Source organism: Dipodomys ordii, unplaced genomic scaffold (assembly GCF_000151885.1).
Source record: "Dipodomys ordii isolate 6190 unplaced genomic scaffold, Dord_2.0 Scaffold6, whole genome shotgun sequence".
NCBI classification, from domain to species: Eukaryota; Metazoa; Chordata; class Mammalia; order Rodentia; family Heteromyidae; genus Dipodomys; species Dipodomys ordii.
In genome coordinates, this window is record NW_012267222.1 from 9,748,579 (window position 1) to 9,775,782 (window position 27,204).

The window sequence follows — 27,204 nt, forward strand, 5'->3', positions numbered from 1 at the left end:
GAAATCACTTCCAGCTGGGTCTGGGGGTACATCTAAAGCCGGTCTACATAATCTACTGGGCACTAGGCCTCAGCTCCTGAACTAACTGAGGAAACAAAAGAAGGAAGGAAGACCATCACCTCTGTAACCCTGTAACACCCTCAGCTGACCAAGCCTAGCATTGCTTCAGCTCACAAACTTCACCGAATTCGGGTTCCATTATCACACAGCAGAGCAGAGAAGGGTGTATAAGAAGCTTAGCTTGGCAGACATGGAAGGGAACAAAGAGTTCACTGGAGGGAAAGGCCAGGAGCAGAGTGTCTATGCCTTTTGAAGGAGAAGCACAGAGCCCAGAGAGTGAACACTAGCCTCAGCTCTCCTACAAAAGAAAATGCAGTTACATTCTAAACACAGCTCAAGAAAAGTCACATTGTTCTACTTTCAAATGAATAGAAAATAAGATTCCTGGACAGATTCCTCCTTCCCCCCCCCTCCGCCTCCCTTCCCCTCCCCTCCCCCGGGAATAAGTGGGAAGTGAGTGGAGACACATTTCATCTTTCTTGAAAAGGCCTTCTCAGCTCCTTGGAGCCTGCTGAGTCAGGCCACCCCACCATCTGCAAACTCAAGAACCTTCAGTCATTTATCCAGCAGCATTCTCCGTAGTCTGACAAGGTGCCAAGCAATGAATCCAAGCGGCTGCCTGGTTGTGGGTCTCAGTTTAGCCTGCACATGATATCTGTGGCTGAGCCTGGCCTAGGAAGTGTCTCGGTGGGACCTACTGATGTGTAGACAAGAGATAGTCCCAGCAGGCAATGCAGCTCAAGCTTGGATCTTCCAGAATTTCTCTGATAAGTAGAAGAACAATAATATTGGAGTCAAGTAGCTAATCCTATTTGGTTCTTTTCTGCCCATGTGGCCATAAGTGATTCTCCTGACTTCTTTCCACTTGTTTTCTCATCTGATGAGTGATTTAGGTAACGTCTATCTCTAAGGATTCCTGGGGATATTAGGAATAATATCTGCAGCAGGTATAATCAAGGACTTGCCACAGGACGTATACAAGCCCATCAGGCCAAACCAAGCTACAGGATCTTGGAGCCCAAGATTTCACCAGGCTCGGAAGGCAGGTGCATAGAACAGTACAGAAGCCTGGACAGTGCTAGCTAGCCCTTCTGTCATGAGGATGCTGAATCCAATGCCACCCTACTAGGGCCCTCAAAAGAACTTTTTCTACCTCCTTATTGGACAAATCAAGAGGCACAGCCCCAGAGAGAATGGCTGTTGCTGAAGGCTGTTCAGCACAGCAACGGTCCAGCTAGCATTGTCACCCAGTCTCATGGCATAAGTGACTGTTCATCCACTGTTTGTCCAGAAGACTGAAAACCATGCACTCAAGAGAATGGGAACTGTATTCTGCCAGATCTGTGAGGGAGTCCCAACTCTGCAACTCTCCGTCATTCAATGAACACTCACTGATGTGTGCCAAGCCCCATGCTCTGTTCATAGAGACACAGCGAGATGGGATCCACGTACCCCCAGCCTCGCTACTACTCAGGCTCATAGGGGAGGAAGCAATCAACCAATCACCCCTGTGAGAAAGTAGGGAGGGCCCTGGGGAACAGGGAGAGAGGAAGCAATGGCCAGGAGGGCAGGGACATGGGGGAGGAGAGGAAGTATAGAGGGGATATTCAGTGTGTTCATAACATAAATCACAAAGGCTTGAGGTCTGAACTATGCAAAGGGTGTCAGACTAGCAAAGGATGTCCAGGTAGAGCTAGGAGAAAGGAAAGGAGAAGAGTAGGCTAAGATATGGGGGAAAGACGACACAGTCAGAAGAGAGACCTGGAGCACCCCAGCAGCAAACAATGAAGGTATGGCCTATTTTTTTTTATCAAAAATATACTTGGGCTCAGGGGTTGAGTGGCTCTCTAGGAAACATAAGGTCCCCAGTTAAACTCCAATACTGCCCCCCCACACACACACAAAGTCATTTCTATTTGTATGTGATGATCCATGTTTCTGGCCTCAGGATCAAGCTCTCTGAGCCTCAGCCTCCTCATCTATAAAAAGAGGGTGAAATAGTATCCACCTCTCAGGCTCCATTGGAGACTGACAGATAACTATCCACACAGAGCCCCCTGCCCCATGTATTGTCCTATGCTCACACACTGATGGTTCTACAGCCTGCCATGAACCACTGCCTTCAGCTCCCATCACAGATCAGCAGGGGGAAGTCAGTAGAGCCCAGTGACAGAGATAGCTCACAGGTGGCCTAGGTAACATACACAGCATGTTACCATCAGGGGACAGCAGAGAGGTAGTAGGAAGTAATGATTGCCTTGGCCACCCTGCAGCCTGATTTATTATGACATAAAGAAACAATTTAGTTCCCAGCAGTTGCAGGCAATCTCTTCTTCCACCCATCTGTGTTTACACAAAGCCTATGCGCCAGGCCTGGGGTAGACTGGAGGTTTCTGCCCACATCTGCATAGCCCAGGGCCCTGGACAGAACTGCAGATCATTACTCTCCTCATGCTCTCTAGGATGGGCTTTCCCATCCTAGAAGTCACCACCCATCCCAACATCTGAAAACCCTCCAAGTTCCCCTTGTGATCCCACATCAGGGACCTTGACACCACCAGGCTGGCCCCAGAGCAGAGCAGAGGAGGCCCAGGATTTGTAATCTGCTAGGTGACCTCAGGTAAGTAAACTCATTGTATTCCTCCAATTGCTCATCTCTAAGAAGGGCCAGAAATGCCTGCTTTAGAGTTACTGTATGGATAAAGGGTGTTAGGCATGGAAACCAGCAATGGACACTAAATGAAAGACAATGGGCACCAGTCTGTCATCCAGGGACTTCACACCAGTGCTCCTTCTATGCACAATGGTGTTGGGCCTTTTGATAAACCCATCCTATACTGAAAATGTCCAAAGTCAAAGTGCATTCACTCCACCTCACCTACCAAACATCGTTGTTAGGCAACATAGTGCCCTGAAGAGGATGGATATTTCCCTTCTGGTCACATGGCAGGACCAAGAGCTATACTTCTCATCCAGAATTAAGAGAGATGATTATGCCACAGATTGCTAGTCTGGGGAAAGAGCAAGATTCAAAATTTGAGTAGTAGTTTCTAATAAATGTGGTTGGCTTTTGCACCGTCAAGTCAAGCCTGGGCATGGTAGCACATGCCTGCTATCCCAGCTAGTCAGGAGATAGAGATTAGAAGGACCTACTTAGGCAAGAGATAGCAAGATTCTACCTCAATGAACAAGACAGATCTGGAGGCGCAAACCTGTGGACCCAGGCACACAGGAGGCAAAAGTAGGAAGATCGAAAGACTGTCATCCAAGACAGGGTTAGGCAAGAACACAAGACCTTATCTAATCAACTAAAAGCAAAAAGGGCTGGGGTGCTGCTCAGGAGGAAGAGCACTTGCCTAGCAAGCACAAGGCCTAGAATTCAATCCCCAGTACCTCCAAAAGATTGGAAATCAAATCATCATAAATACTGATTGGCATCCTTTACTGAAGGCTAATTACCTGATTAGGAAATATGCTCACGCTTTTAAATAGTATCATGATATTCATTGTGAGGTGTTTTGAGGGACTTACAAAGTCACCTTCTGGGATTGTGTAGCTGGAGTGGACCCTGACTTGATGATTCTGGAGCTGTTACTGCTCAGCTCAGTCCCAGTGCTCCCAAAGGTCATGTGAAGTCAGGCAGGCAGACTCACACTGTCTCTCCTGCCTTCCCTCCAAATACCAACATTTCCTAAGCACCAGATCGAAGACAAGCCCTTTGCTGGACAGTGGATGCAACAAGATGAACACAGAACACTCCACCTAAGGAGCTCAACCCTTCAAGGAGCAAAGAGGAAAACTATATCCCTACCACCCAGAACATTTTTATAGCAGTTAGCTTTGGGTATATAACAAAGAATCCCAAAACTTAATAGCTTAAGAAAGAACAGGTTATTATGTCTCAACTCTTGAGGTTAGTCAGTTTCTAGTAATCAATCATGTGGCTCTACTCACCTGACAGGTGGGTTGGGCTGGAAGGTCCAAGATGCTCTTATTCTCGGGTCTGACAGTTGATTTTGACTGATGGTGGGATGTCCTGATCTCTTCCAGGTACCCACAAAATGTCAAGTAGTCTACATGGACTTCCTCACAGGACAGAGTTCCAGAAGGACAAAAGCAAAACCTGCTAGGCCTCTGGAGGTCTGGGACCCAGAATCCACAGGTGGTCACTTCTGTCATTCTGCTAGCCAAAGCAAGTCAAACTCTATTGCTCAGCCAGGATCTGAGACATACATTTAGGCCTTTTCAGTAAGGCTCAGAGGTCAGTTCAGAATGAGGGGGAAGGAGTGTGTACCTTAGTCAAATGGGACCAGAATGGCCCAATACACTTTAACTCATATTAAAGGAGGTTGAACTATGAGGTCATTAGAAGGGGTCATACCCCTTGACCCAAAGAAAGTCAGTTATGGGAACAGCATCAGTATGCCATAGAACTAGTTTTCATATAAAGAAACAGGAATTGTCTTACCCCAGGACACACAGCAAGCTTGTGAAAAAGAAAGACTCAGGACCCTTCCAGCCAGCTCACTCCTCCTTCTATTCCAGCTGATGATGGCCTTCCTCAGAAGTATGTCTCCTCTACCAGTCTCTGCTATTTGTATACTGAACACCCTTCCAGCAGGCCATGCACTGTGTGAGATTCTTAATCACAGCCTCATCTGATCCAAATGTAGTCCATCTTACAGGTAAGACGACCAGAGATAGCAGCTGACTCACCTAGGGTCTTCAGCTGACTAACACGGGTTTTGCTTAACACCAAATCCTAAGCCTTTCATGCTGTGCCTAATTCAACCCACCCCAGAGCAGTGAGAGGCAGCTTCAGACCTTGGGATTGTCAAGATAAAGGCTACAGCCTAAGGAACTGTTTCAGAGGCCTGCATGGAGGCAACAATGTCCAGAACTCCTTGGAATGACCTTCCACACTTCCACTCTTCTATAGAAAGAAAAACCAAGGCTAGCCTAGAACCCATGCCTCTGTCCCTGAGTGCACTGGGAAGCTGTGGTGGGCAAGCAGGTCTCCATCAAGCTGGTCAGACACACACAGGGCCACGGGGTGGCATTCAGAGAGCACGTTTATTTACAAAGCGCTTTACAAACATTACCTTATGCCTCCCCACAGCCCCCTGAGAGGTAGGTCAGTAGTCATATCTACAGTTTACAGATGGGGAAATTGAGGCACGGAATGGGGGTGTGGCCTGCCTCATTTTAAAGAGACCTTCCCACCCACCCATCAAAAAAATAACAAAATAAACAACCAAAAAATAAAAATAAAAAGCACTGATCCTCCATCTCCCAGTACCCCTCCTTCCTCTGAACTCTACAGGTTGTGACCAGCTCTGCCCCGGCACTGCCCTCTCCCCAGTGAGCAGCCTGACCACAACCCATAGGGACCTCAACCCCAGGAACTGTGGTTCAACCTTGCAGACCATCACCGGCCCACACTGGCAGAACCAAGTGATAAGAGTCCTGAAGGTAAGGAAAGGAAGAGCTGAGGTGGCTTCATTCTGCAGACTCAGGGCCAGGCCAGAAAGGAGCCCACACAGGTTATGGCAGGGATGGACAGATCCTGTCCCAGGAAGCTCAGAGCACATGTCAGGAAAGCAGAAGTGGGGAAGGTGGTGAGCCAATACCCCAGGAATTACAGGGCGGGCACTGCAATTCCCCTGAAGAGGGTGGTCAGTGTGTCCCACTGGAAAATCAAGGAGAGCCCAGCCTGCTCAGCACTCTCAGGGAAGCTCAACCACAAGGGACTCAAGATGCCACACCCCAGACCCTGCAGGGTAGATACTTTGGCCTGAGACACTCTTTGCAGGACCTCACTCTTCTCTGCCAAGGGCTGGGCTGGAACCAAGTGGAACAAGCTGGCTTTTCTTCTCCTGTCACTGTGGCAGGTGGTGCCAAGCCTCTCAGCACAGGCCTGCAGGTAGCGCTGGACTGCAGTCTTGCCAATCTCCTCCCTGGCCCACAGCCAGTCCATGGGGACACCAGGATGACCCAGCAGTCAACTCCAGCACTTTCCCCATCGGGCTATGGCTAAGCAGAGTTGGGAGCGCAGGTCCTCCTGGCTAGTCTGGGATGTCAGGCCTGGCCCTGAGTGCACAGCGGGTGTTCTAGACCAGGGGCCGCTATCTTGACTCCAGCCCCTCCAGGTACTCCAGGGCCACATCGTAACAAAAGTGGTACTGATCCTGGGAAGAGGAAAAGAAGGGGTCATGAGCTTGGCCGCTTCCTGGGACTGGAGAGAGAAGACCTAGGTGAACGGTGAGCTGCCCTGAGGGAGTGAGAGCAATGTCTGACACCTCAGGACCAGAGCCAAGGCCCCAAGGCGGGGTCAAGGTGGGTGAGGGGAGCAGATACCCAGGAACCTGGCCAGGGTGGGAGACAGAAGTGGCAGGGTCCCTGGAAATGCCCCTCACCATGGTCTCCACCATATTGGGCTTGTAGTTCCGAAGCGTTTTGGCAGCAAAGAAAACATCCACCAGGCTGTGGCAGCGAATCATCTCCAGGACTGTCGCGCAGGCGCAGAAGGTACCACTACGGCCACCCCCATTCCTAGGAGACACAGGAAAGGTTTGGGAGAAGTAAAATCCAAAGGGTGAAGGACAGGGCCCCAGACCAAAAGGCATAGGCAAAATCCTGAAGGCCAAAAGTGAGGGGTAAGGCCTGGAGGACAGCAACCAACCAGAAGGTTAGCCACAGCTCAGAGGCTAAAACTATCATGAAAGCCTCAAGTCATCTCAGAAGACACAACCTTATGAAAGAAAAGCCTGTAGATTCCTAGAGAAAAGAAGCTAGACACTCCGAAAGGGCAGTCATGCAGCAAACACACAGCCTGGCAGTGTAGACACCCAGGTGCACCACACCAGAGCCAACCCACCCACCAAATGCTCTCCCTCCACTCCAAGCCTCGCCCCTACCTCTGGGACTCTTCATTCACCACACAGGATGGGACCAACCAGCCTTCAACCCCCTTCTCCCTCAAACTAGAACTGGCCAGTCCAGCACCAACTCAGCTCCCTAGTATGCCCTGCCAAGCCCTGGGAGGCTCCGTGAATACCAGAAATGTGAAAAGGTGGGGGTCAAGGGAGTAGCTGTACCCAGACATGAGTGAATTCATGGATTTATCTCTGAGGCAAGCCTATGAATGAGTGAATCGATGAACAAATGAGTAGATAAGTGAGTGGATGAATGGATGGCTGGCTGGATGGATGGATAGATGGATGTGTGAATGAGTGAATGAATAAATGAATGGGCTGAATATCTGAGTGGATAATTGAGCGATGGGGATGAATGAGATGGATGGATGGATGGATGGATGAGTGGATGGATGAATGATATTTTCACTTGCAATGCATGAACAGCCTGCAATTCCATCGGCATAAAAAGCATGCTATGATCTTCTCAGGTACACATCTCTAATCAAGCAGATGAAGTCAGGCACCACATGGCAGGGCTGTGCAGTTGCCCCAGGTGGAATCTATACCCAGTGTTCCCAGGGTTCCTCCAGGAAAGGCAGGCAAGCACTCACAGACAGTGGACCACGGTGCGCCCGTCCCCGCTCTCCGCCTGCCACTTGTCCACCTCAGCCAGCAGGTGCAGAAAGGCCTTCCTGGAGTCGGGTGTGTCCCGGTAGGCAGACCAGCGCAGGAACTGGAAGTGCCGCACCAGCAGGTGGCCCTCCTGCAGCTGGGGGCATGGGCAGCCAGCCAAGGGAACATGAGCACTGGGGCCACAGGGGCCCCTGATGACCTCAAGGGGATCCCTAACAGCAACCCAGCCGTCACCCAGGTCCTCACCCTTGGGAAACTCAGACCACTCACCCGAGAGATATTCTGTACCCGGAAAACTCGGGCCACCAAGTCTTCATCCGCAGTGCCTGACACAAACTCCACTTCCATGAGGCCGTACTGCTGCCGGCCTGGCTCTGGCCAGTATTGCAGGCAGGGCTGGCGGCATAGGCATAGAGAGGAGAGCTGGGGAGAGCTGGGTGGGGCTCACCCTCACAGCTACTCCTCCACCAGGATGCCACCACAGCTACCCACCACCACTCAGCTGACTGCAGGGCACACCTTCCTGGAGTGCTCAATGCTGATGCTTTCCTATCAGCCTTCACAGTCCAGTGCACATGGCTAGACTCTCCATTATAACACATCCATGCCCACACATGCAGCGTGTGCGCACAACTTCCAAGGACAGGTCTCGGTCACCCCATTCACCCCAAGCCGGCTCCTGCCTTCTCTCTCACTGCCTCTGACCTCAGCACCAGCCCAGAATGAGGTGTCACATGTCAGCTCCCTGCTTCTGGACCAGGGGCAGCGTCCTGCCTACCTGTCCCTGCAGACTAGGCCAGAGACATGAGGGGGACCGAGGAGGCATAGCCCGCATGTACACACCCAGGTCCTAAGGGCCGGTCCTTCTGAAGCCTCACCTTCTAGTCTCCTCCGTGCCTGGATCCCATTTCTCCATGTGTGAAACTAGGATACGTTCATTTACCTTCTGAGCCTCAATTTCCTTCTCTGTAAAACGGCAACCAGCACTGGACCCATTTCTTGGGGTTACTAGGAGGACCGTGTGAGGGGTACATGAGGGTACATGCTCTATCAGCTTTCCTCCGACCACAGCCCCAGGAGGAAAGGACTCTGCCTTCCTCGTTGTGCCTGTGGCCCTGCAACCCCCTATGGTCAGACATTACTCGTACTTTTTACACTTCCTCCTACCTCCTCGTTTTCCTTCCCACATTTCAGCTCAGATCTTGCTTCCTCCAGAAGACTCCTTGATTCCTTTTCCCCCAGGTTTCTCTGTGTCCAGTCATAGTCCTTTTCTCTCTGTGCTCTCATTACCACATCATTACTGGAATACTTGCTCTCAGGCTTGGTGATCTAGAAGGGGCTGGGTCTTCTCCCTGTGTCCACCCCACTGCCCACTGCGGAGTCTGGCAGGGACAGTCCCTGGGGAAAAGTGGCTGAATGCATGAGCAAGAAGTGATATCTGGATGAGCTTCCTCTGGGTCTTTGTCCCTGCCCTAGTAAAAGTGGGTTCCTGCCACAGCTAGTATTCACTGAAGACCCCCATTCAGGTGTAGATGCCCATTCTCTACAATCCAGGTCATGTACCAAGAGCCTGGTTCATAAAGAGCCCACATAGCCAGGCACCGGTGGCTTATACCTATAATCTTAGCTACTCAGGAGGCTGAGCCTTGACAATCATGGTTTAAATATCTAGCCCAGGCATATAAATCCAAAAGACTCTTATCTCCAGTTAACTAGCAAAAAGCTGAAGATGAAGGTGTGACTCAAGTGGTAGTATGCCAGGTATTAGTGGAAAAACCCAGCAAGAGCTAAAGGCTCAAACTTCAAGTCCCATTGCACTGACACTAACAAACAAAAAACCCAGTTAATGCAACTCCAGTCACAAGAGGCCATTCTCATTTTACAGAAAACCCTCTAGCCTCCTGGAGCACAGAGCAGAGGCACTAAGGGGTCCAGAGATATAAGGCATTCAATCACACAGGGTTGGAAGGCTGGCCATCTGCACTTCCAAAAACTCCATCTCTGGGACCCCCCAAAAGGAAAAGAGGAGTAGTAGGGGCTGCCCCTAGGCCACTGCTGAGACAGAGACTAGCCAGCCTCATAGCAACTGTCACCCTGATCATCTTCATCCCTGCCATGACCTGAGTGCTGATGACCTGCCAGGCATAGCACAGCATCCCAACAAATATGCCCAGTGTTTTTCTCCATGTTTCAAAGAGGGAAACTGAGGCTCAAACAGGTCAATAAACATATTACCCTAGGTCAAACAGTCAGGAAACAGGAGGCTTGACTTTCACTCTATGTCAAAGGCCTGCCCAATTGAGCAGCTTAATAGAACTAATAAGAAAACAGAAACTGAATAAGGCAGCCAGCATGGGCCACACAGTCGCTTCCTAGCTACGGGACCTTGGAGAAGGTTCTTTATCCATGCGGGTCTTAATTTCCATCACTTTCTCAAAGACTCCACCCCCAGGTCATTGCAGATTGTAATTAAGACCCAAAGTACAAAGCTGACTTCAGCCATTGAATGAATTCCAATAAGTGTGCTTTGATACCTTTGTTTTACAAATGAGGAAACCGGGTCTCTGGGAGGGAGTATGGCTCGTCTAATGGCACACAATGGATAGGTGGCAAGGAAGGGCTCCACCATGTGACTTGGGGCCCAGGATCCTGGAACACACTGAGGCCCTGGCAGTGGGGCCTTACCCAAGCAGAGTTGGACTGGTTCAGCTGGTTGAGCATGACGATGGAGGTGCACCCATAGTCGTAGACCAGCCTCCAGAAGTCAGGGGTGGTACTCTGCAGCGGGTGCAGGGTCACGATGAACGCCGCGCTCCGTGTGTAGCTCTACAAGGAAAGTGGCACTCAACCCCTGTGTGCAACCCTGCCACGGCAGAGGCTCTGTTGCAGGCTTTCTCTCCACTCAGCCCACGCAGAGCTAGACAATTGTGTCCTCAGGACCAGATTACCGTCAATAGCCCACTTCTCAGAGGCCTGAGATGAGCTGGGCTCCCAGGCCCCTAGTTCCAGCCCATGGCCTCTGCAAACTGCACAGCAAAAGATCTTCAAAAATGCAGCCAAACTTGCTCCCTGCCTCGAGACCTTTGTATCTACTTGTATCTCTGCTGCTCAGACCTAATTTTCCAAATGTCAGCATGGCTCTGGTCCCTCACTTCATTCTAGTCTTTGCTTAAACTCCTGAAACAGGCTCTCCCTTACCACCTCATCAAAAGCAGCCCCAGACTCTCATTAAACCTCCTGACTGGTTGTTCACTATAGAAATTTGCATTGCATAACATTTGTATCCCATATTTATTATTGATTGCACCTCCCCTGCCACTCCAAATGCAAAGTTCAGGAGCATAAACATCTCGAGATGTGACCTCTGCCTAACACCTTGTAGTAGTTCAATAAGTATTTCTGAATAAACAAATCTCTAGACCACTTGCAACTCCATGGATGAGTGTAAGACCCACTCAAGCACTCTAGACGGTAATAGGCATTGACTCCGTTCCCCTGTTCCTCCCCTTGTCCTGCCTATCATGTTAGTCTGGCCCCAAGTCTCCCCTTGGGTCCTGCCTGACCCCACTATGTCTTGCCTCTCACTCTCCTGAGCTCTTCTCTTACAACTCCATTCTCCTGACCTGGGGATTGCCTCAGCTTCTGGGACTCTGGCCCTTGTCTGGCTTACTCTGGGTCTTGGTCCTGACCTGGGGCTTCAGCAAATCATGCCCTGGACTTCACAATCCTGCATGTGATAAAACAGAGACACAAGGTCTCCCCAGTTGTTCCTAGGACTCTGATGGTTCCTGAACCAGCAGTGCTCGAAGTCAGGCCTAAGCCAGGTGCTAGTGGCTCACACCTGTAATCCTAGCTACTCAAGAGGCTGAGATCTGAGGATCTTAGTTCAAAGCTAGCCCAAGCAGGAAAGTTCATGGGACTTTTGTCTCCAATTAACCACCAGAAAACTGGAAGTGGCATTGTGGTTCAAGTGGTAGAGTACTAGCCTTGAGCTGAAGAGCTGATGGACAGTGCCCAGGCCCAGAGTTCAAGACTCATGACCAACAAAAAAAAAAAAAAAAAAGTCAGGACTAGCCAACTTCTGAACTCAAGCTGGGGCAGCCCAGGAAAGACTGGCCATCCAAGCGGAACCTGACTGGTCCCACTACAGTCCAAGAGGCAGATCTCATGTCTCCTGGGCTGACCTTACATGGCTGGGCTCAGGTGCCTGGAGAACACAGGAGGGGCAGGACTGAGCCAATAGCTTCTCCACCTAGCAGGCCACACCCACGTAGGCCAGAGAGCCCAATATGACCCTCCCAACTCCCAGCCAGAGGCTCAGAAGGCTCACAGAGCCACCTCGTCAGTCCCCAGGGAGTAGATGGGCACACCAAGGCCACAAAGGGAGCAGAAGTGAAGCCATATTCTAATACTCCAGAGCCTCTCAGTAGGCCATATACCCCCCCCAGGCAAGCCAGTAAGCATACACCTGCTTAGTATTCTCCTGCTGAGGGGCTGTTGGACTAAACCAGTCCACAGAAGGCTCTTCTCCATCTCCCCCATCTCTCATCTCCATGGGGGAGGAGGGGAGGGTCCCATGACACTGTTGCTGCTAGCTGCACCCCTCATTTCATTCTCTCCTCTCCTGGGTGAGCTGCTTGGCTCTACCCCTTCCTCTCAGAAGCATTGTCACCATCCCTGCCCTATCCACACATAATGTCTGCCCAGAGGAGGACAATAACCCGAAAGTGTGAGGGTCCAGGTGCATCTGGGAGAGGAAGTCATCTGACTGAGGGATGAACACAGAGCCACTCCCCTTAGCCACATCTCTTTTATTTCCCTAATATAGGGTCTCATATTTCCCTTGGCTTGCTTGCAAGCCATACCTCCAATCTGGCTTTTTGTTGGCTACTTGCTGATGGACTGTTGGACTTTTCTGCCCAGGCTGGCTTTGAACCACAACCCTCCTGATCTCAGCTTCCTGAGTAGCTATGATTATAAGCATGAGCCCACAGTGCCTAGCTCCCTTGGTCATATATCTGTAGCCACATTAGCTTACATTTCCTGTGCCAGCTGGATCTCCAGCTGTCTGTCTCTTCTACCTATCTCTCCTGATGGGCTCCAACTACAGAAAGGAATGGGGATGACATTCACAGAATCTTCACCCGCAGACTGCAGTGTTCTGGAACCCTAAAACTCCAGCACCATCTCCAGCCATGCTTCCAACACCCAGTAAAGGAGCTAAAGGCCCCAGTCTGGGAGCCAAGAAAGAGAGTAGCAAATGGCTCCTGAGCTCTTAACCACAGTCAGGGAGGACCAGGGACAAGTGACCATTCCAAACTAGGGTCTAGCTCGATCTCCACAGGCTCTGTAAACACCAGGTCTCAAACCCTACCCTCAAGCCTCAAGGCCTCCCCAGCCAGAGCCCCCTTAGTCATTCCTTCTACTCAGGCTGATCCTGGAGACAACCCTACCCAAACCCCACAACCCAGACCCCAGTGAGCCTGAGTGAGAACACTGAGTAATGCCTCAAGTAGGGTATTGGTGGGAATGGAAGGCTCACCCCCATGGGCCTGGTTCCCAGAATGAATGAAGAGTCCCCCCCATCAGAGCTCTGGGCTCTACTCTCTTGACTCCTAGAGGCTTCTAGATGCTGCTGTGAAGGGGAGTCCCACAGCCCCATCCTGTGCCTCCACCCCCAGTCCTCACATCAGTCAGAGCCGCATTGATGTAATTGTTGGGGTCCCCGTCGGTGGAGATGAGGAAGGGCAGGCAGCGGTCAGGTGGCAGAACGTCCATGCTGCGGTTCTTGTCACGGTTCCGGGGCAGCAGGGCGATGCTACATTCCTCCACATCCAGCGGTGGTGTGACGGAGTTCAGCGTCTACGAGGAGTGGAATGGGGTCAGGGAGGCACACCTGTGGCTTGCAGGGCCAACTTATAACCTCACAAGGACACTGGGCTAGGTTATTAACTCCATGAGTAGACGGAGAAACTAAGGAACCCAAGCTCCCTATCTCCAGCCCATACAGGGCCTGGACTGAGCTCTGAAACCTAAGATCTGCCTCCCCACCAGCCCAGTAACTTTAGACAAGCTACTTTATCTCTCGACCTCAGTTGTCCTCAACTGTAAGATGGGAAAGCAACACATCTACTTCATGAGGCTGCCAGCAGGATAAAGTGAGACAATGTCAGCACAGGGCAGAGCGTGGCACACCCAGGGCTCAATCCACAGCAAGACGGGAGGACCGTTACTAGCGTATCGGTGCTTGGCCAGGAACAAGCTCTAGAACCCTGCTTCTTCCTCAGAGCTTGCTCCGGGCAACAGGCAGAGGTGCTGGCCTGCCCAGTTCAGGGATCTGTCTGGATAGAATGTATGTCCTGATTCAAGCCGGTGCTCTGGATCAAGCCACAAATGAAGCTGCACCACTCTCACACTTCGTAGCAACTGCAGCCATTGAGCTAGATAGTTTTTTTTACTTAAGACCAGGAGGATCTTGTTAAATACAAACACTATAAAGCAATATTAACTGTGTCTTTTTTCTGGGTAACAAAAATGAGGCTCATTTGCCTCCGTAAATGACTTGCTCAAGGCTATTCACGTCGCATAACTAGAGAAGCCAGGATTGGACCCCAGGTTTATCTGGCCTCAGAGAAACCAAACCCTTGAAAGGTTTGAATGAAGTGCTTTGATGTACCGCCTCCTCTTCTGTCTCAGTCTTTCCTTGCAATCCAACTCCTTCCCTCTAGCTGTGCCATGGGCTTCTCCCTCTTGTTTGGCCTTTGGTGACCATAAAAATGAAGAGCTCACACACACACACCACCACCACCACCACCACCACACCACCATACCACACTACCACCACCACCACCACCACCACCACCACCCCACCACACCACACTCAGTCCCCACCTGAAACTCTTCCCGTAGCTGGGAAGAATTACTCTGAGGATCAATGCGGATCATCTCTCTGTAGGTCGCCTTGAACTCATTGACAGGGATGGTGGTCTCCCCACACAGGCAGGCCTCCAGGATTGCATCATGGATGAAGATGTACTGTTCCTGGAAGAGGAGATGAGGAGGTGGGGATGGATGATGAAGGACTAGGAGCTGGAGATCCCAGGGGAGCGGGAGATAAGCAAGTTCAAAGTTGGGCTTTCAACACCACTTGAGGCAATTTCTCAGTCCTGTTAGTTTGTCTCTTACTTCACAACCATAGCACACCTGGGAGATGCTTTGGGAGGTGAAAAGATAGCCCAAGGGCCCAAATCTAGTGGGGATAAAACCCTGGTATGTCTTGACTACAGAGCATATTGTCATTTGACCTATCCAAGACACCACAGCGGGGCTAAGCTCAGGAAGGCTCTAAGAGGCTGGAAGTCCACTGTTACAAAGGATTCGTGGGCAGGACAGAGCACAAGGACACCCCTCAGACGCACCCCACCCACATCCACCCTGAGCAACTCACTGCAGACCCAAGCCCTCGAGGCAGAGGTGGGGCATCACGGGCACTCACCTCAGTCTGGATCATGTTGACGCGCCGGGAGCAGAGGGTCTTCACGCAGTTGTAAATGTCCACAACGCCCTCACACTCAGCCATATCCAGCATCACATCCAGGACGATGTAGCAACCTGTGCGTCCAGTGCCCGCGCTGGGGAGAGAGACCCCGAGCCACATCAGAGCTTTGGGAAGGGAGTTAGGACCAGGGAGGAGAAGAGAGGAGGGATGGATGCCATATCTACATGGTAAAGGGCACAGGGACACAGAGAGATGATGTAGCCAGGATGATCCAGGAAGCAGATGGCTGGAAGGATTCGAGAGAAAAAAAATAGAAGACAGAGCTGGGGAAGCCTGGAGGATGAAGAGAGGGAGAAGAGGAAGGAGCACAGAGGAGATGCTGGTCCTCCTCAGCAGCTTAGACTGGGAGAAAAGGACAAGGTGATGGCCAGAGCTCCATCTCCTCTCCTGGATGTCCCCAAACCTGCACACTCACACCTATCCACACATGCAATAGAGCCTCAGATACTTCCAGGCAATTGTCCTCCAGTTGAGCTTCCAGAGCAATCTGGCAGACTTTCATCCAACCCCTCCCTGCTATATGATCGCTGTGTGCATAGATGTCTCCTCAACCTCACAAGGAGCCTGTCCAACTTGGCACTGTTAGATTTATCATAGGGACACACACATGCCCAGCATTCGCTTGGGCAGAGGTAAGGGTATAAAGCAGCAGACACCAGGTTTGAAAACGGTGGCATCGGAGTGGTGGTGAGGAGGTATGACAACTAAGTATCTCAGACTTGGCTAGTGGGGGCTGATACCACACACAGCCATTTGAATAGACAGATACACTGCTGTCCGGCATTCAGGGATTAGAACAGAACACAAGGTGGATAAGCCTTACAAATACAAGGTGGAGGGAAAGAAGTCCAGCAGCAAAGGGCACGGCTGTATGATTGATTCTTTTTATATGACATTCAAAACGCATGTAAGATTATCGGTGCCTTAGAAGCCAGGAGAGTGATTGTTCCTGGGAGGGGAGAACCTTCTGGAACTAGGTGACAGGTTCTATTGAGGTCTCTTGCATTGAGCTATACCTGTGTTCAAATTGTTCCTGGGAGGGGAGAACCTTCTGGAACTAGGTGACAGGTTCTATTGAGGTCTCTTGCATTGAGCTATACCTGTGTTCAAATTCGGTTGTGTAAAAATTTGGTTAGCCATACACTTATTATTTGTGATATAGGTACATATTGCAGTATCATCAATAAGCCTTTCTTTTTTTCAATTATGGTATCTTAAAAAGAAGCTGGCAGGGCATGGAGAAGAACGATGCTACCACATGGAATCTGGGGCCCTCCAAACACTCTAAGCAGAGAGGCCATAGTCTTGTGGGTCCTAAGGATCTGCAGAAGCCCAAGTGTAGAGGGTTAACTTCTCCAGGAAGAAGACTTGGAGAAAGCACACAGGAGAAAGGCAGTTGGGGTCATAGAAGCTAATCCAGGCAAGAGATGGGAATGGAAGAGGGGATATAGGAAGTGGCAGAGGTGAAGGCAAAGGGACCAAGCCAGGTTTGGTGAGCATGGGGAAGAAAAAGGAAAGTCCTTCGCAGCCCCTGGCCAAATGGAGCACATGGCAGGTGTGCCACCAGCCCTTGGTGAATGAGAACAGGCTGGACTTGATTGTGTCTGGCCTTCACCAACACCCAGGTCCCCCATGGACTCTAGTAGCTCCTCAGGGTAAGGGGCTCTACAGGCAGGGCACAGCAGGCATTTGTGGATGCCAACCTCAGAGAACTCAAAGAGCAAAGGGCTTTGGGGAGGTCATTTTCTCCTGTCCCCTGTGTCCAGGCAGGCTGAACCTAGCTAAGCTTTGTTACTGGTCTTAATGACCTTGATGCTTCCCCAGTCCCTTTTCTCCTTGGGGCTCTGACCTGCAGTGGATGACAATGGGCCCAGCATCAGGCGGGGTGGAGGCCTTTACACGCCGGATAAAAGCCAGGAGCCCGGTGGCATGGTAGGGGACACCGTGCTCGGGCCATGCCGTGAAATGGAACTGGCGAACCTCATGCCGGGCAGAGTAGCCTCTCTGTGGAGAAAGCAGTAGTAACAGTCTCTAAGTATCTGTCAGACACTTGTTGTGGGCCCACATGTAGAGTGAGCACCTCACTGTACATTTACAGGAAAGACAGGTAAATGTCTATGATATAGATGAGAAGCCAAGGCCCAAACAGGAGAACCCTTTTGTTTTTGTGGTCATGGGGCCTGAACTCTGGGCCTGGGCACTGTCCCTCAGCTCTCCAACTCAAAGCTAGCACACTACCACTTGAGCCACAGTGCCACTTCTGACTTTTTCTGCTTATGTGGTGCTGAGGATCAAACCCAGGGCCTCATGCATGCAAGGCAAGCACTCTACCACCAGTGAGCCATCTTCCAGCCCCAAGAACCCATTTTTCTGAGGAAAAACTAGACATTCTTTGTCCATGTTGGCCAGACAGACATTATGCCAAACTTAGACACAAGTTTGCTTGATGCTTCAATACTGAGATTTTTTTTTCCTGTGCCAGTCCTGGGGTTTGAATGCAGGGTCTGGGCACCGTCTCTGAGCTTTTCTGCTCAAGATTAGTGCTCTACTGCTTGAGCCACAGCTCTACTTCTGGCTTTTAGGTGGTTAACTGGAGATAAGACTTTCCTCTTGGGCTGGCTTCAAACCTTGATCCTCAAACCTCAGCCTCCTGAATAGCTAGGATTACAAACATGAGTCATGAGCACCTGACAGATTATTTTGACTCTGGTTTTAGTGTCCAGCAGGGAAACTATCCCTCACCTGAAGGTGTGTGAACAGAAGGGCCAAGCAAGTATTTAAGTCAGTTAGTGTGGAAGAGGTAAGCACATAGTGTGTGAGCACGCATATGCTGGTACTGAGGCTTGAACTCAGGGCCCCCTCTTGTTTGATTCATGGTTGGTGTTATACCACTTGAGCCACAGCTCTACTTCCAGTTTTTTTGCTAGTTGGAGATAAGAATCTCTCATATTTGTCCACTGACCTGGCTTCAAACTTAGATCCTCAAGTCTCAGCCTCCTGAGTAACTAGGATTATAGTCATAAACCACGGATGCCTGGCCTTCTCTAAGGATTTTAGTGATCAGATGGGGCTGTGGACAGGACCTGCCAGTCCATGACCATGTGGCTTCCTGTGCATGATGTAACCATTCTGAGCCTCATTTTTCCTATCTGAAAAACAGAAACATGGTAGACGCCCATCCCATAGCCAACTAGGGCTGCAACCACCTGTGGAATGGGCTCAGCCATCTTGATCTCATCATCATCTCTAACTCCTCTTGGTATCAAAGAGCCTGAGTAGGTCCGGGAAAGGCCCTATGGGGAACAGGTGTAGGGGAGACTCACCCGCTCCAGTGCAAAGGTTCGCACCACATAGTCAGCCAGTGTTTCCGTCTTCATCAACGTGATCTTGATGTCCCCATACATGTCTGAGTCCTCAGGCCAGTACCGTGCACACTTTACCTGTAGTTCGTACAGCACAGGGCTCAGAGGACTTGCAGCTGATCTCTGGGGCCCACCTCGCCCCCAGCTGGGCCCCCAAGCCAGCTTACCCTGCCCACCTCTACCAGCTTAGTGATCATGACGATGCTTGAACTGTGCTCCTGCCACACCATGCGCCAGAAGTCGTAGATCATCTCGGGCTTCGGCCCTGGGGGCGCAGAGGATGCCTGTCGCTCAGCAAGGCCTCTGCCAGGGCTGGAACACCTGCTGCCCAGTAGTAACCCAGGCCGGGAGCTCTCTGGGCCCCAACGGGGCCTTCTTGATCACTTCATATATACCCCACCAACTGCCAACTCACCTATAGGGCCCCAAGTGTGTGGGGGGAGGGGGTAATGTTGGAGAGTCCAGTAGGCTGAGAGGGGCCCAGGAAGTGTCCATAGGGCAAGTCTCTTAAGAGGAATGGACAGGTGGACAGTTGGGGGAAAGAGACATGGCCAGGGGGGACTCAGGTAGTCACTGGGCCAAGAGGCACAATCCACCCCACCCCCACCCATGAGGACTAGGCTTCACTGGCCCTTCTGCACATACCATGGGTGAGACAGACAGATGGACCAGGGAGCTGGGGAGGAGCTGGTCACATTTGGGAGACACAAACACAGAGAGGGAACAAAGCTGACAATCAGATGCCATAGATCCAGATAGGGAGAAAGGATCAGACAAACAGATACAGACAGATACAGAGGCAGACAGGGGCCAAACAGGTCACCAGGGAAGGTAGTCAGGCAGGCGGCAGGCACTCCAGCACACAGGAGGGTGCCCATGGGCAGAGGGGCCAGGTACCTTGAGTGGCTATGAAGTGGTTTGACCTGTGGTAACCCTGGAATAGGAGAAGAGGGTGTGGTGAGAGCCTGGATGCAGCCCCTCACTCCCTCAGACCACCCTGGCCCACCTGCCCTGAAGCAACGCCCACCCCCACTCACCAGGAAACCGCCCACCCCCAGGCCTGGGCTTCTTGGCCAGGGTGGCCCTGCCCTTCCAGTCCCCAAGATAAAGGGAAGTGCAGTTGGACATCAGGATCGTGCCATGTGACTGAGAGGAGGATGCAGCTTCCTTGTGGACCGAGAGGGTCTCCCATTCACAAAGCAGGGAGAGTTATCTCTGCCTACAGCAAGGCTACTCTTTGGAGCCAAAGTTCAGAATGACCCTTCCCGGCTCCCAGAATTCCAGGTTCCCTAACCCACCCTCGTCTCCACATGTGGGGTAACCAGAACTCATGGGCTCTCCAAGCCCCTCTTAGGGCAACTGCAGTAAACAGTATCCTTTCCCTTCTAACTCCATTACTTAGAGCATAGGGGTGGCTAGATGAAGGTTTCAGGTGGTGCTTTGATAAAATGTTAAATCTTTATAAATCACTCATTATGACAATGAGGAAATCTTTTGAGACCCTGTCACATATTGTGCTAATCTTTACCTGAATTATCTTTCTCTTTAAAAAAAAAAATCCAAAAGCTACTTTATCCTCCATCCCCAGAGCCCTCAGACTGAAGGAAAGAATCTGCCCCACACCAGGACCCCCACGACCCCCACAAGAACTCATTTTATGGGACAAAAAACAAAAAACCCTACAAGATATCCAGGGCATCAACTCAGGCAGCAAAAACAGCAGTAGTGCAGGCAAGTACAAGGGGAAAACCATCGAGCTCGAGCTCGGCCCTGATCTCAAGGTCAGGCCCTCAGTGCAACTCTTTTCAACTCTGCTGGACCCTTTGAGCTTCCTGAGCCCAAGAAGACCTGGAGCCAGACTGCCAGGTCTGTCTTCTTTCTTGCTTGCTGTCTTCTTTCCTTTTGACAAGCAGCCCCTAATTCCTCTATGCCTACATTGTTACAGTATACAAAGTGAAATCCAGATGTATTTACCTCCTGGGGTTGTTGTAAGAGTAAATAAAGCATTGAATGTTCAATCACTATGTCAAGCACAAGGTTACTCAGCACTTAACAACAAAAAGTCTTATCCTACTTTTTTTGGCAAGGGGTAGGGGGCAGGACTAGTGTTTGAACTCAAGATCTCACATCTTTTACACAGATACTCTGCCATTTGAGCCATGAATCCAGCCCTGTTTCTCACTGGCTATTTTTGAGATAGAGTCTGCTTCCTGCCCTACCTAATGCACCTGAGCTGCAATCTACCTACTTTAGGCCTTCCATAGTTTCTGGCCCCACAGCACGTGCCACTGTGTCCCGTTTCCCCCCAGGGTGGTCTGGAACCCCAATCCTCCCAGTTTCAACCTCCCATGTAGCTAGGTGCATGCCATTATGCCCAGCTATGTGTTGAGAAGGGGTCTTGTGGACTTATTTGGCCTAGGCTGGCCTCAAACCTTGATCCTTCTAATCTCAGCCTCTCAATGAGTTAGGTTTAGAGGCAGGAGCCTATAATCCTTTGGGGTTTTTTGGAGACAGGATCTCACTATCTAGGTCAGACTGGTCTGGAACTCATTGATCCTCCTGTCACCGCTACCCAAGTGCTGGGATTACAGATGTACCCCACCCCAGCCTCAACTGTTTCGAAAGTTCAGTGGTGTCTCTGAAGATCTATAGAGTGCTGATGTCAAGGACTTCAGGTGAGACAGGGGATTTCCTACAGAAATGAAGAAGCCGAGTCTTGGCGTCTAATGAGGTCCCTTATGCAGCTCTGCCAAGTAGCAGTTGTGTGACTCGGTGCTGAGAGGTGCTTCTCAGCCCTCACTGGGCAAGGGAAGCCCACTGGGCAAGGGTCTCAGTGAAGGCAGATCCAGATTCACAGGTAGAGTGTATCCATTTCCATCCAGCTCCTGGGTGGGCTGACGCTGCTGGGTCTCAAGCACACTGAGGAGCTAACCCATCTCTCAGCCTTTCTAATCCTCAATTTTCCCCTCCAGTAGGAAGACCACAGCAAGACATCCTTCCCATGGATAGGACCAAACAAAGTCAGTGACTGATCATGAAAAGCCTCTCAGGCTGCAGATCTGACCTAATTCCCTCCTGCTATTGTTCCAGGCCACTACATGGTAGGTTCTCAGCAGAACTGCTGGAGAGCAGGTCAGAGGGAATGGTGGAGGTGGAGGATGGGGACAGACCATTATGGATGCTTCTAAAGTCTACCCTGTCACCCTCAGTACAAGCCACCTAAATCCAGTTTATGTAAGATCGTATCTGAGAGAAGATACCTCATTGGATTCAGTCACTTCTGTCCATCTTCCCCAGCCCCTGCCCAGGCCCCTGCCCAGCATCAGAATTTAAGCACTCCTCAGTAAATAATGGAGCCAAAAACTTAATGAAACTGGTCATTTGGACTGGGAATATAGCTCAGAAGTTGAGTGCTTGTTTAGAATACATTAAGGCTGTGAACTCAATCGCCAGCACTGCAAGGGAAAAAAAAAAAAAAACAACTGAGCAATTTGCCTGATGAGCCAGCTGGTCTAAAATTCATCTATACTGCAGATGTTTCTGCTTTGTTCCAGTGTCTTCTTTCACTGCTTGGATTCATCCTTCCTACTTTGTCACATGATCCTATTTAAAGCAAATGTTTCAGCAGGTAACCTTCAATACCTGCATATTGTGTGTGTGTGTGTGTGTGCTTGCACATGCACCACACCCACGCACACACTTCCGTACTAGAAGTTGAACTCAGGACCTTGAGCTCTTAGTTGGCTTTTTCTACTCAAGGCTCATGCTCTGCCACTTGAGTCACACCTCTGCTTCCTCACTTTTTCAATACCTATGTGCAAGATTGTTCAATTACGTTACACAGAAAACACAAATCGAAGCTTTAAATGCTTCAACGTTGGAGGAGTAAATTGCTTTGCACACATGGAGACCAGCATTAGATTGCATTGGGCCACATGCCCCAGGGTGCCTTGGTAGGCCCAATGAGGAGCTTGTTCCTGGGCATATACTTGCAGCCTCACTGGAAGCAGATTGAGTGGAGTGGGGGTAGTTGCTCTATGTATTGTAGGTAAGAATTCTGATACTTTCCCAAAGGACAAGAACTACAATCTGGAGTGAGGGTCAAGGGCCAAGACTGGCTTGTGGTCTTACACAAGTCACTGAACTTTTCTTTCTAAGGTTCAATTTTTTCTCATGTCAAATGTAGATGTCTCTCAACATGCAGCACAGTTGTTCGAGAGCATTTGAAGAAGCATTAAGCCAAGACTTCCAAGACATTTCTTATGAGTTTGAACATGAAACCAAGGGTGGGGTTCAAGATCAAGTGAGCAGATTGCTGCAGGGAAACTGAGATTAAAAAAAAAAAAAAAGTATGATGATCTGTGTTCATCACCACCCATAGAGGGTGCTAAGGCTGTGCACAAGCAGCTACACTTCAGAGCCTAACGGTCCTTTTAAATTTGAGAACTTTACAAACCAACTGTGTCACTGCACTCAAAACAAAGGGCACACCAAAGATAATTGGCTGTCTCTGCCAAATGTGACAGGGGAACCTTTTGCTTAATGCATTAGTCTCTCCACGCTGCTTGAGAGTTTGATAATGAACAGAATTTTAGCAATAATTAAAAGGGGGGGAGATCAAATAGAAAAGGTACCCATAAAAGAGCAGAGAATCCTAGTCATTTAACAGTATGAAAGTAACATGCATACTAGAAATCAGGTTGCTAGTTGAATTAGGGGTTTGTTTTGCTTTGTTTTTAAAGGGTGAAAAATTAAAGATTATACAATTTTTAAAAATAAATTCCCACATTGGCAAAGTAGCTGGGGGTGAGCGTTAAGCAAACTGTTAGGAAACAGACTTGAACACTAGGGAAAGTAGTTTTAGGACTAAACCTGTAGCTGGGAAGACCTTGACCCTAAGCAGCAGAGACAAAGCCACCCAGGGCAACTTCCCACACCCTCCCTCCCAAGGACCCTGCAGAAGGTGGAGGTAGTGAATTCCATCAGGAATGGGAGTGCTGGGGGGCAGAGGTGACAGACAGTGGCAGCTGGTGCAGAACTGGCTGGGAAAGCACCCAGACACAACTCTACTCCTGCCATAGTGAAGGATGAGGGTGACCTGACTGGGGGAGGGGCACTGTGCAGTGTCAGCCCCAGACAGCCCCTGGCCAGGCTGCTGAAATGGACGGTTGGGTGTCAGGCATTTGGGGCAAGGGAGGGAAGTTAGAGACAGAGAGAGATAGAGAGACAGAGAGACAGAGACAGAGACAGACAGAGAGAGAGAGAGAGAAAGAGAGAGTTTGAGTGTATACACAGATAGGAGGAGGAGGTGGAGGAGGGAGAGAGATACTTACTTGACGGTTTATCCGAATCTTAAAATTTCCAGTGAGGGTACAGAACAAAGCAAAAGAGACAGATGTTAGGCCAGAGGCAGATGGAGGTGGATGGACCACAGAAGCAGGCAGAAAGGGTGACTGATGTGAGCTGGGAGGTAGAGCAGAGATGAATGGCCCAGGCTCAAGGTAGAGACAGGGGGTGGGGTGTCCCTCCCGGGGCCCAAGAGAAGTATCTGAGACCTTAACCAGACCCAAGAGGCCCACTGTCACCAGAACTGCCCAAGTCTGCAAGGCTAGGCCTGGCCCTCACCCCAGCTATGGGACAGGATGGAAGGTCAGGAGGAAGCAAGGGGTTCTGGGAAGCATGGAGTGGCACATCTGGCTCCAGGAGGGAGATGGAAGAGGGAGAGAGATGGTCTCCAAAGGCCCTGGTGACCTCATCCCCAGTGCTCTGTGCCTTCCTCCATGGCCTTTGCCCAGGCTCCCTCTCCTCAGCAGCCACCCAGAGGAGCTCCATCCCTGCCTCCTCCACGTCACCTGCTTTGTACAGCCAGCCCTGACTCTGAACTAACTGATGGTTTGTCACCGGTCCATGTTTTCCCAGCTAATCTAAATGAAGCAATGGCTCTTTTGTTTTCTGCAGTGCTAGGGATAAAACCCAGAGCCTAGACATGCTAGACAAGCACGCTACCACTGAGCTACAACCCCAGCTCTCTACCCCCACCTAATCTGAAATTGCTTTCCATATATATACCTGTCTCCCTGACTAGGAAAAAACAAGGACTGGCCGATCTTGTTCACATCTATATCCCTGATGCCAGGTGCTCATACTATATGTTATAAACAATGCGATGTTCTTCCAAACTCAGCTTGTTACTGAGAGTAAGGAAGTCTGAGCAGAGTCCCTGGGCCCCACCTGCCTCTTCCATTCATCCTTTACAGCCAAGCCCAGGCTTCTGGCTGCCTGCCCTGTCTCTAGTCCCTCCCTCCAATTGAGCCAGATCTAGCCGCTACAGTAGCTGGCAGGATAGCCTCAGTGGTTAGCAACAAAGACTAGACACAAGCAGGCTGAGGTTTGAGTTTTTCTTTTCTTTCTCTTTTGGAGATGAGGGTCTCCTTACATAGCTCAGTAGCCCAGGCTGGCTTTGAATTTACTATCGGGCTGAAGCTGACCTCAAGCTTGCAATCCTCCTGCCTCAGTCTCCCAAGTGCTGGGATTACAGGTGTGTACCACCATGCTCAGCTCTTGACTCTTTTAGTATTATCTGTGTGATCAAGGACCAGTAACTTCACCCCTCTAAGCCCCAGTTTCCTCACCTGTAAAGGAAGGTCATGAAGTACAATGTTGGATATAAAATACTTGGCACATAGCACATGCTCAATAAATATGCACTGATATTCTGATCACAGACGAAAGAGCTGAACAACTCCCAGGTGCTTCTGGGAAAAGCTCTAGTTCCTTACTTAACCTGCTACTCGAGGTCTTACCATCCAGCCCTTCCTAACCTCTCCAGCTTCACTGAGTATCATAAGTGTCCTCTCTCCAAGCTCCTGGCCCTTCATTAAGGTAGGCTTCCTGAAGGCTGCTGACCACTCTGTCGCCCCTTCCTCTCAGCTCCCTGGCACTCAATGAAGGAGCTAGGGGTATCAGAACTCAGTCATCTGAACCCCCATTATTCCCAAAGTAGTTCTGTCCTCCCTGGAAAGTGAGCCTGGAGCAGGCTGGGCCAGGTGAGCGAAAGCAAAGGGGCAAGGCACTCACGTCTATGTAGTTGGCATTAATGTAGTCGGCGTTGGGGTCTCCCAGCATTGGATGGAGTTTCACTCGGTGCCGATCATCTGTGGACACAGAGCAGGTGGACAAGGCTGTACCAAGGAGCCCAGAGCTGGGACTGGCAGGAAAGGCTTTCTGAGGCTGAGTGTGAGGCCAGTCAGAGCAGTCAGGCTCAGCGCTGACCAGCAGGCTCTGGGTACCATGGGAGGTAGGCCAGGCCAGAGATCAGGATCTTGGCTGTGGGATAGAGGAGAAGGAGGAGGAGGAAGAGAAGGTGGAGGAGGAAGAGGTGGTGGTGGAGGTGGAGGAGGAGGAAGAAGAAGACAAAGGCATATGCTGCTCATGTGATTAGCTAGGAAGTCTTCATCTCCCAAATCTCAATTTCCTTCTCTGCAAAATGGGATGATATAATTTCCCATATCACAGGGCAAAGGAGAGTGAGAGGTGGTGCACTGCTCTGGGAATGCTCCCCTTCCTCAGTTCCCCGCCCCACACACATCCACCTGCTGTCCAGACCCAGCCCTTTCCCCAGCACTCACAGGCAGGCATTGACTCCTGCCGGCTCCCCTTGAGTTTGTCTTTCTTCTTTGTAGCATCCCAGCCTTCAAAGAAGCTCTGCCAAAAGTTAAAGAGGTAATCAGTGGGAGATGGGGATCCCCAACACTCAAAGAACCCCTTGCCCTCGAGTGGAATGACTTGGGTGGGATGGAGGTGTGGCCATGATACAAGCCCAGATTCAAAGTGAAACTGATGAGCAAGAAGTATCAGAGAAAGGGAAATAGAAGGTCAAAATTCAGACAACTTAGAAGAGGGAGCAATACAGGTTAGAATACAGTTCAAAGCCAATTTTTCAGTTGAAGAGAAGGATATGAGTAGGATACAGAAGCCAGATACTGGTGGTTCACACCTATAATTCTAACTACTTCGGAGATCTGAGGATCATAGTTCAGTCAGCCTGGGCAGGAAAGTCTGTAAGACTCTTATCTTCAATTAACCACCAAAAAGTAAGATGTGGAACTATGGCTTAAGTGGTAAAGCACCACTGCAGTGAAAAAATTAAGGGACTGTGCACAGACCCTAAATTCAAGCTACACTATTAGCACAAGTGAACGCGCACGTGCGCACACACATGCACACAAGATTAGGATAAGCGTTATGGTCCAGAGGGAAGGAGGATAGGACCCAAGCCATTCACACACAGTTTAGGATTCAAGTCAGGGTCAACATCAGATCAAAGTCAGTGTGGGTGACCTTGACCCAATTCAAAGTAGAGACTACTTTGATAGGATCATAATCAAGCCCAACACGGAGAATGAAATGAGGATTAAGTTCACAAATCAAACCAGAATTAGAATGTCAGAGAGAAACCAGGTCAGTTGATATTAGGAGTAGGGACAGGGTCAAACTCAAAAAAGGTTGCTTTTGCTGGGTGCCAATGGCTTACACTTATAATCTTAGCTACTTGGGAGACTGGGATCTGAGGAGAAAAGCCCATGCAATTCTTATCTCCAATTAGCCACCAAAAAGTCAGAAGCAGAACAGCGGCTCACGTAGTAGAATGCTAGCCTTGAGCGCAAAAGTTCAG

The 27,204-nt window shown here is 50.2% G+C and overlaps 1 protein-coding gene across 1 annotated transcript in view; it reads right to left on the minus strand.

The window, feature by feature from the left end:
• Window positions 1-5,127: 5,127 nt before the first annotated feature.
• Window positions 5,128-27,204, minus strand: part of Ptpru (protein tyrosine phosphatase, receptor type, U) — a 54,612-nt gene continuing 32,535 nt past the window's right edge. The window contains exons 17-30 of the mRNA XM_013034934.1: window positions 26,159-26,234; window positions 25,608-25,684; window positions 19,428-19,464; window positions 18,707-18,795; window positions 18,492-18,608; window positions 17,018-17,172; window positions 15,106-15,241; window positions 14,502-14,651; window positions 13,299-13,472; window positions 10,296-10,436; window positions 7,881-8,006; window positions 7,589-7,746; window positions 6,477-6,612; window positions 5,128-6,248 (exon numbers count right to left, since the gene is read on the minus strand). Of these exons, the coding sequence (XP_012890388.1) occupies window positions 6,186-6,248; window positions 6,477-6,612; window positions 7,589-7,746; window positions 7,881-8,006; window positions 10,296-10,436; window positions 13,299-13,472; window positions 14,502-14,651; window positions 15,106-15,241; window positions 17,018-17,172; window positions 18,492-18,608; window positions 18,707-18,795; window positions 19,428-19,464; window positions 25,608-25,684; window positions 26,159-26,234 (1,635 nt within the window). The 3' untranslated portion in view covers window positions 5,128-6,185. The remainder of the gene's footprint in view (window positions 6,249-6,476; window positions 6,613-7,588; window positions 7,747-7,880; window positions 8,007-10,295; window positions 10,437-13,298; window positions 13,473-14,501; window positions 14,652-15,105; window positions 15,242-17,017; window positions 17,173-18,491; window positions 18,609-18,706; window positions 18,796-19,427; window positions 19,465-25,607; window positions 25,685-26,158; window positions 26,235-27,204) is intronic.